We start from the raw sequence: 9,926 nt of genomic DNA on the forward strand, positions 1-9,926 counted from the left end.
GACGAGGATTGCTTGCTCCCTGTGATATTTATGATCACTTGACTCTGTGGGACCCACCTGATGTATGTGTTTTTACGTAGGCCATCTGTCCGTTTTGCCAGCTCATTTTAATTTAGGAGATGAGAAAGAAAAAGATAAAAAGAGATCGATAGCTCAAGTATTAGATTACTCCACGGAACCAGTCATGAGGATTGAATGCCTACCGTTCAAAACTTCTTGAGGGCCACATATGTTTTTAATCAAGTTGATATTTGCGTTTTCTATTCATCCAGGTCTTTGTGATCTCATGAACAGTTCGGATGGCAAATAAACATCATGAAAGGCCCTAAGAAGGTTTCAACGGTAGGTATAATCATTTTTACTGTTTTCTGTGGTGTGGTCTGCTTGAATTTTGGATCTGCCTCATTTTTAGGATTATTACCTAAAATGAGTTGGCGAAACAGATGGACAGCGTGGATAGAACACATTCATCATGCTGGGCTCCATAGAATTGCATCAGGGATGTCCCTGGTGAAATTGAAGGTGGGACTCCATAGTCGTCATTCATTTTCTTGTGAATAGAGTGGACCACCCATCAACACATAGCCGTTGATTAGAGTTTTCAACCATATGGCCTGTCTAATGAATGGACCTGCTTTATTTTCACTCCGATCATGGTGACAACGGCTCACATAAATAGGACACTCCATTCGTGAAAAAGGTGGGCCACACCACGAAGATCACCTGGTTTGAAAATCACCTATCGGAACGAATGAGTCAGAGTCCTGGCATTCCCACCCAGAAACTAGATTGACTTGATTTTCACACCTGGTGATCATCACGGAGTGGCCCACCTTTCACGTGGATTGGATCTTTGCACGTGTGACATGTTGGCCTGAGAAATGTGTGCAAGTGAAAGTTCACGTACGGTCATTGTATGTGATGGTTGCTTTTGTTGCATGGCATATCAAGCTGGCGGCAGAAGACTGTTGCATGCTTGTTTAAAGGAGAGGGTGTAAATTTCAGTGCATTTTTCTCTAATATCTAAGCAAAAAAGGAAGATAAGATTCTCACGTATGCAAAAAAAGAGAAAGAGTACACCTCATCTATCATCTTTACTACTCAGTGCTCGTGACTGAGTTTTTGCAGGACAGAGAGAGAGAGAGATAGCTCCATCTCCATCACTTCACCTCTTTTGTCTCTTATCTCAATGCTCCATGCACTCTTCTCACACGTGAGAACGAGTCCCACGTGTGCAACCTTTTCTTATTAAAAGGTGAGCCACGTGTGGAAAGAATTTGGACCCTTTGTTGGTTTCTCTTAACCGTTCATTCATTTTGTGTGCGTAGGCCCACCTAATGATCATATATAGCAGCCTCATTTTTGAGACATGGGAATCTACGCAGATGTGCGTCTCCGATCTGAAACACGTGTGGTAAGTGAGATGCACTTCGACCCTGCACACCTCATATACATACCTCCTCTCTATATAACGTCCCATCTCCCTCTCAAAAGAAAGAGAGCCAGAGAGAGAGAGAGAGAGGAGAGAGAGAGAGAGAGAGAGATCCTCTCACTGTAACAATATACATCCTTCTTTTCCTCCATCAAAAAAGATTTGAGAGAGAGAGAGAGAGAGAGAGAGAGAGAGAGAGAGAGAGAGATATGGATTCTGGGTCTGGTGGTGGGGCCTCCTTTCTAAGGCAACTAAGTGGTAGAGATAAGAAGAATTCTTCAAAGAGATGGTCCAAGAAAGGCCCAAGTGAGAAGACAATGAAACAGATGGAAGGTCTCAACACATGTGACAATGGTGGAGTGATGGTGAGGAAGAGAGTGATGGTGATCATTGATCAATCCACACGTGCAAAGCATGCCATGATGTGGGCACTCACACATGTGGCCAATAAGGGAGACCTTCTTACTCTCTTACAGATCATTCCTCCTCAAAAGAAAGCTCAAAGGAAGAGAACAAGGCCTTATTTTGCTGACTCTTCTTCACCTCATCTTGCTAACTCACTTGCATCCCTTTGCAAGGCTTGCAGACCAGAGGTTTGATTTTCATTCATTTTTTCTTCCTGTTTTTCCCTTTCCCTCTACATGTCTTGTCTTGTCTTTTTTTTTTTAAAAATTTTTTAAATTTATTTTATTTTATTTTTTATAGTTGATATCCTATATATATATCAACTATAAAAAATAGGATATCCAAGTGACCAGGCAAGGATTTGATCCTAAGTGGCCTCTGTCATAGGAGGGGCCCACGCAAATCATGTTTTTAACGGTGGGCGTTCAATAACACCGTTTATTCTGGTGTGGTCCACCTGAGACTTGGATCTGCTTCATTTTTTGGATTCATGTTCTAAAATGATATGGAAAATGGATGAACGGTGTGGATAAAACACATGCATCATGATAGGGCCTACAGAGCTTTTTTCCAGCACCAACCAGTAACGAGCTCGGTACTAGAGGGTTCACTACCGAATCCCAGTCCAAAATCGACCTGGCCCATCTCAGACAGCGTGTCCCAATCAAATTACGTCGGTGACCGGGTCACCACGGGACGCGGTTGCACTTGTCGGTTTTCTGTGGGCCTTACCATGATTTAAGTGTTTTATCCACGCCGTCCATCCATTTTTCCAGCTCATTTTAGGGCATGATTTCAAAATCGAGATTGGATCCAAATCTTATTTAGCCCACACCACAGGAAACAGTGTTGATTGAACGGGAACCGTTAAAAACTTCCTAGGGCCCACCGTAACGTTTATTTCCCATCCAACCTGTTGATTAGGTCACACACACCTGGATTAAGGTACACTGAAGAAAATATCATCTTGATTCAACACATTTGTCGCCCCCAAGAAAATTTTAATGGTGCACGTTCGATAACCACTGTTTCCTGTGGTGTGGTCAACTTGAGAATTGGATCGGCCTTATTTTTGGGTTCGTGCCCCAACATGAGCTGTAAAAATGGATTGGACGGCGTGGATAAAACACATACATCATTGTGGGGGCGCACAGAGCACCGTAGGGTTCTGTAGCATTTGGTGAATGAAAATGGAGATTTGGGTGGATTTTCTTCATACATGTACTATCTGTTTTCTTCTTAATCGAAGGTCGGAGACTCCTGTGTTAGTCTTGCAGCATTTAAAATAGTGGTGGTGCCTCTTCAATATGTTAATCCAGACCATCTAAATGGTTGACCCAACCGTGAATTGGACTATAAATGAAAACTAGCTTAGTGTTAACCATCTTTTCCCTGTTGGACAAGGACAACTCACTATTTTACCTTTAACGATTAATTGGATGGTTAGGATTGCTCCATCAATCTGATTTAAGGGATATACTCAACCGGCAAAGGGATCCACAATTTGGATGGTCTGGAGAGCTGTACATCAGTGCCACATATTAGGAGAATAAACCACCACCATTTTCAAAATGGTACTAAACTAACATAGAGGTCCCGGCCTCTTCTACATTATTCTCGGGAGCGGAAATATATACCCCGTATTTTGTTTTTGTCCCCCTTTTCCACTCTTGCAAAAGTTGCCGACAAGCAATGCACTATGTCAACAAGGGGATGTGGTATAAAAAAATGAGGGTGTAAATATCATTTCCGTCATTTTTTAATTTTAATATCTTTCGTTTTTCTATCTAATAATTATAAAAGCACCAGTAAATCACCCACATTCCTCTTTTTTTTTTTTCATGCTGAAAATGAGAAGTTTGTTCTGACTGAAAATCTTATTTTTGTATTTTGTTTTTTTAGATATTTATTTATTTCTGTAAATTATTGTGGTTGGTATAATGTGGGGTTTTCTGGCTACTGAAAATCTTATTTTTGTATTTTGTTTTTTTAGATATTTATTTATTTCTGTAAATTATTGTGGTTGGTATAATGTGGGGTTTTCTGGCTACTATCATCAGGTGGAAGTTGAAGCTTTGCTGATCCAAGGGCCCAGATTAGCCACAGTCATCAGCCAAGTCAAGAAGCTGGGAGCTTCTGTTTTGATCTTGGGCCAGCACAAGCATTCCCCAGTCAGTTGGTATAGCCTTCCCATTCCTTCTCTCAGATCTTCCATCCATGTCTTAACTGTCCATTCACCAAAAAATGAATGGACTGAAATACAGCATGGAGCACACAGTACTCGAGTGTGTGATCTGATCCGTTCATCAGGTGGACCCCACCAAGTATGTGACCACTACCGAACCTTAGGCTCGTTTGATATTAATCCTAGAGGCTAGATTTGAGGAGAATATGTTTGGAAAAGCGGATATGTGGTGCACATTATAAGATGACTTGCCAGCCTCTTTTATTTTATTTTATTTATGGGATCAAGTTCGTGGTGGGTCCCAACTGATGAACAGATCAGATTCCACAGGTATCCGTGCATATCAGATAAGGGTCAGTTTCGATGCACCTAAAATGATGCCAGGAGGGCGGGCCCACCACCCAGAATAAAAAAGAGCGGGCTCGTCTATGCCTGTTTTACGCAGTCCGTAAAACACCATACTACTATTGGGTTCACCGTTCTGTATATGTGAAATCCACTCCGTCCATCAGCTGATAAACCTTATTTTCACCGTACATTCAAAATATCAGCCTTAAAAAATACTAATATGGACCACGCCAACCGGAAGGCTGTAAAATCACGCCTAAAAGTTCATACCTTGTGGTCCACCTGAGTTTTGGATCAAGATGTTTTTATTTTTTATTTTCCCTTCATCTTCACTTGATAAAAGGGTTCGCTGAAAGATACACACCATGGTGACCCCACAAACAAACCTACGGTTTGGATCGCATCGCTATTATTCCCTGTGGTGTCCCCCACCAGAGTCGTGGATATGGGGCTGATTTATTGCAACAGTACCTGGTATGGAGGACCGAATCTGATGAACAGGAGTGGATTTTACATGGTGGGCCCCAGAGAAATTGGATGTTTCATCCGCTGCACGTGTGTACCCAGCAACAAGTGCCTGCATGGTAGTTTACCATGCTTTCCTATCTAACCCTCCATCGTGCAATGCATGGACATCCGTACCTTGAAAACATGTAGGCCCACCGTGAAGATTCCCTGTCACAGAAATCATTCTGGTCCACTCATCAAGTGGCCCACACATTGGAATCAACTGACAATCATCGGTTTGATTCAACGTAGATTTGTGGTCCACAAAAGTAATGGATCAACATGATTTTAAAATTCAGATATCCTCATGATCAGTCCTACCATTTTCATGGTACGGATTTTCTGTACATCCGACACGTCAGCTGAAAAGTTAGGACAACACGATAAGGAGGAGCTGTAGGTGATCAGTTCTCCTGCATTATTATCAATCCGCTTACTTTTTGGGTGTCCTGCTGTGGGGAGAGTACAGCACATCCAGACGTTTGAATTATTCTCTGCGGGGGAGCCAAATGGCCCCCACCTCGCCTCAATGCACATGGACGGTTGTAGATTCCATTCAGTCCACATATTGGATTACACCCAAACGGGCTACATTCTGCATTTGGTTACATGGACGTTGGACAGGCTTGATCTGGACAGTTCACAGAGTGGTCCCAACCATAAATGTAGCTTAGCTCAATATCCATCCTGTATTTTAATCTGGTGGGCCACACATGTACAATGAGTGATCTGGCCTCTGATTATTAGGATAGGGCAGATGTACTGAGGGGGCCGTCTGATGAACGTTCCAGATCCCACGCGTGTCCAATATTGGCACACGTGGGGTGTTTGGGAATAGCATTCGGCTTCATGCAATGGTGATGTACAGGTTTTATCCCTGCTATACCTCCATTTTTCCAAATCATTTTAGGGTGTGAATCAAAACCAAAGCCAATCCAAGGCTCAAGTGGACCACACAGTGGGGATTGAATGCCAACCATTAAAAACTTCATGGGAGTTACAAAAGTTTTGGATGAAGCTGATATTTATGTATTCCCTTCATCCAGGTTTATATGGACTTTTGAATAGGTTATATTGTAAATAAACATCACTGTGGCCTCTAAAAAGGTTTCAATGGTGGGTGCCATTATCACTGCTGCTTCTCGTGGTGTGGTCCACTTGAGCTTTGGATCTGCCTTATTTTTGGGCTCATTCCATAAAATGATCTGGATAGCATCAATAAAACACATACTTCATTGTAATTTGAACAGTTTCGATCTATTAATCTAATATGATTTTATTGATGCAGCTAGTAATTAGATTGTTTAAGGCTATCATTAGCATGCCATCTGCATAGCGTACTCTTCTGCCTTTAAAAAAGAAAAAAAGAAAGAAAGTATTTTACAGTAAAATAAATAGGTTTTAAAACATACCAAAAAGTTTTCACTAAGGTTTTAAAACACACCAAAAAATAACTTTTTATTTATCATCAAGTCTATTAAGCACCAAAAAGATTCATTTACACCCAATTGCCTTTTAATACATCCAAATACAGGGTGCCAAATGACACCTCATTAGAGAAAGCTTATCCATATTTAATAGTCTCATATTGGACTACTTACTTAGAAGTCTCCGTATACCTATATAGGGGGGTTGACAAGCTATAGACATGTACTTCTATCAGTAAATTATTTTTCAAAAATACAAACAACTCTTAAAACATTTGTATAGCTATTTGCCAATGTCTAGAAACTACGGAAACCATTTTGCCCTTTTAGTCTGAAATTTTGTTCTTATTGATTGATACATATCAATATTGTCCATGAATAATAAGGCTGTGTTGGTCTGAAACCACCCAATGCAGGGTGCCATAGGGCCATATAAGTTTTGAATGATACAATACCTGATACATATTTTAAACCTTGATTTTAACCCAAGTAATTTTTAGAAAATTGAGTATTATACCAAGGTTTTGGTATACAATGTACAGCATATGATATGCCAAATGGATGTCTTGAACCATGATTGAAAATCTTTTTCTTTTTGTGTTGTTGTGTTTGGCAGCTTTTTCCGAGGTAGGAGTGAGAATTTTGTGGAGCAGTGCATTAACAATGCAGAGTGCCTGACCATGGCTGTTAGGAAACAAAGCAGGGATGTTGGTGGTTACCTCATCAGCACTAGATGGCAGAAGAACTTCTGGCTCCTTGCTTAGGTCTTGCATACATCAACATATTTGGGAATGAAAAAAAAATGGCCCACATGATAAAATGTTCCCTGTATAAAGATAGTTATAATTGAATATTTAGTTAAGCCTATTGGTGATATTTTAAATGTAGACCTTTCAAATTTGGGGTCCCAATGTGGATGGGGCACAAACCAGAGGTGGCAAGGTTAGCACAAACCTAACCATTAAACCACTTGCAATTAGGAGACCTGATCACCTATAGGCTCTTTGCATGGCAATTGGTATATGGTGCATTTTTAGTCAACAAAAATTTAGAAAAATAACATTTTTAATCATTCACCACATAAGCGATTTTTTTTTTTTTTTTTTGTTTTGGAAAATGCATTGTATAGCACTTGCCATGCAAGCATCCGATTTGAGGGGTGCGTTCTTATCTTTACATCAAATGGACTCTTACAACAATCAATAGTTATATGAAAAAATGGAAGGATTGTTGATGTGTATTCAGTCACTCCAATAGATCTAGAGTCACTTTGTTGGATGTTCATGTTATTATTATTATTACTATTATTTTTTAATGGAATCGAATTAACTATTATGATTCGATAACTAGGGTCATGAAATGCATGCATGCATATATGATGATATCAACTACAAGATCATAAACTAGAAAGAAATTGGTTATATACTTTAAAGCCATATCAAACCAATGAATCCGGATCCTCAGTGATTTCCTACTTGTTGCAATGTGTTTGGTCCACTTCATCACTAAATATGTCATAAACTTGAAAGAAATTGGTTATATACTTTGAAATTACGATTTATACCAATGATACTAAAGAAAGAATATGAGACAAGGTCGTAGAGGGAGAAGAATAAGACTTTTCAAATATTAAGCCTATTTTAAAATCTTAATTGCCTAACTTAAACAATCATTCAGTTTAAAACAAGTAAGACAATATAACTCTAAAAGCTTCCAAGCTAATAGAAGTTCTAATCATATAGGCTACTTAAGATATACAAATAAAGCAACTAGCTTGGAGTTGTGAGCTTGTGTGTGGAATATGTTTTCTATCAATCTTAAGCTAATCTAATCATGTATAAACAATCAAGTATTCAAACTTAAATAATCATGATAAATGTGTAAATGACCATTCCAAACACAAGCATATATAGTGGTTCGGCTACTTGTCTATTCCACTCTCGACAACCGCACTCTTTCCTAGAGTGTATTGGATTTCACTATGAATAATTTTAAATCAGGTTCACCATTAATCTTTGTAGTCCTACACAAAAGACTCAACCATTTATGCTTTTCACACGAATAAAGGTCCTACACTAAGAACCTACGTTTAGGCTCATCGGCCAAGGTCTCACACAAGGCACTTGTGTTTAGGTCCACCAGCCAAGGTCCTCCACGAGGCACCTATGTTTAGGCCCACTGGACAAGGTCCCACACAAGGCACCTACATTTAAGCTCACTGGCTAAGGTCCCACACAAGACACCTTTGTTTAGGTACACCGATCAAGGTCCCCACACTAGGAACCTACATGAGTTTGTTGATAGCAAACTCTTAGCCTCAATTCTACATGAGGATAAAGACTAAACTTTGGATTCTTAAAAATGACACTTACTTGTCAGAATGAGTCCTCTCTTGTAGCTTGTCTTGGGTTGCTTGATCTTCGCTCTTCCGTGCTTGAATTAGCTCCTCGATGTTCCCCGATCACATAGCTTAGATTTTCCTATTGGTTCAGCTTCACGATCAAGAACCATGTGTAAGATATACCTATAAAGGTGACCAAGGTAATGAGAGTTGGTTAAATCTCCTATCTTAGATAATGAGTGAATTTTCTAAGAGATTCAACCTATGGATGCTCTAGAGTATTAAAAAAGACAGGATTTTCCTATTGGTTTGGTCTTTGTACTTAGAGAAGGCACGAGTTCATATTCTTCATTAATAGGAGCTTTGAATGCTCATAGAAGTGAAAGATCACAATGAAGAGAGCATGAAACTCATATGGATAGAGTCTAGGTAGGCTAGGATAAGCTTAGGACACACTAAAGACTCTAAGATGCCTTAATCCACCATTTTTGCAAGTTTCTACAAGCCACTTTTATAGAGAAAAAGTTCCAACGGATAGAAAATGGCTAGTTTACGGTGCTACCGAAGATGCCTTTGGTATCACCAAACTTGCTTCGGTGGTATCAATTTAGAAATCTATAGTACCGAATTAAATCCTGAAGTTACTGGATGAATTTTACTCCTTTCCTGGCACCAAAATTTGTACATCGGTAGGAGCTGGTGGTACCGAAATTCCAGTCGGTGGTACCGAATTTCCTTTAAAGGCTACTAGAATGTTTTGGGCACTTTCGGTGGTATCGAAGGTATCTTCGGTGCTACCTAAAGTGTCATTCGGTGGCACCTTCTCCTACCGAAATAGGATAGATTTTTCTATTTTAATTCTTTCTCCTATGATTCATTCAACAACTTAATCTTTCTCAAAGTCAAGACTTAATAGGATGAAAAATATGAACTCGAAATTGGCTTTGAATAAATGACCTAAGTTGGTTTTCTTATTTGGGTTGGGATCATCTATTTGAAAGGTCAAAATCATAGAAGCGGTTCTTTGTCTTCAATGTGGGATTTCGGGTAAGGGACCTCGGTTACAAAGAGGGAAGGGGTTAGGCACCCTCTCTACCCGTACAGATGTACGGTCTCTACTTAGTGCGGTAAAATAATCTCAAGGGATGATGGATGTTGTGGTCGAGATGGGACTAGGCAGATATGCAGTTTCTGATGCAGCAAGATTCGAGCTTTCGGCAAGCCACAAGCATACATCCAACGACATGTCTAGAAGGCGGATGTGATGATACTTATGCAAAG

At 39.9% G+C, this 9,926-nt stretch overlaps 1 protein-coding gene across 1 annotated transcript; it reads left to right on the top strand.

Annotated features, from left to right (window-relative positions):
• The first annotated feature begins 1,524 nt into the window (after positions 1-1,524).
• LOC131237444 (uncharacterized) lies at positions 1,525-7,187 on the top strand. The gene is made up of 3 exons (XM_058235203.1): positions 1,525-2,025; positions 3,898-4,016; positions 6,921-7,187. The coding sequence occupies exons 1-3, from the start codon at positions 1,642-1,644 to the stop codon at positions 7,066-7,068; spliced, it is 651 nt and encodes a 216-aa protein (XP_058091186.1). The 5' UTR covers positions 1,525-1,641; the 3' UTR covers positions 7,069-7,187.
• The last annotated feature ends 2,739 nt before the right edge of the window (positions 7,188-9,926 follow it).

The sequence above is a fragment of the Magnolia sinica genome, chromosome 2 (assembly GCF_029962835.1).
Source record: "Magnolia sinica isolate HGM2019 chromosome 2, MsV1, whole genome shotgun sequence".
In the NCBI taxonomy this organism is placed as follows: domain Eukaryota; kingdom Viridiplantae; phylum Streptophyta; class Magnoliopsida; order Magnoliales; family Magnoliaceae; genus Magnolia; species Magnolia sinica.

What these genes read in the sequence shown, in the direction of transcription:
- LOC131237444 (XM_058235203.1), top strand. Translation starts at nt 1,642, where the DNA reads ATGGATTCTGGGTCTGGTGGTGGGGCCTCCTTTCTAAGGCAACTAAGT. An exon ending in GCAAGGCTTGCAGACCAGAG is followed by an intron (nt 2,026 to 3,897) that starts GTTTGATTTTCA and finishes TACTATCATCAG; the next exon opens with GTGGAAGTTGAAGCTTTGCT. An exon ending in AAGCATTCCCCAGTCAGTTG is followed by an intron (nt 4,017 to 6,920) that starts GTATAGCCTTCC and finishes TGTGTTTGGCAG; the next exon opens with CTTTTTCCGAGGTAGGAGTG.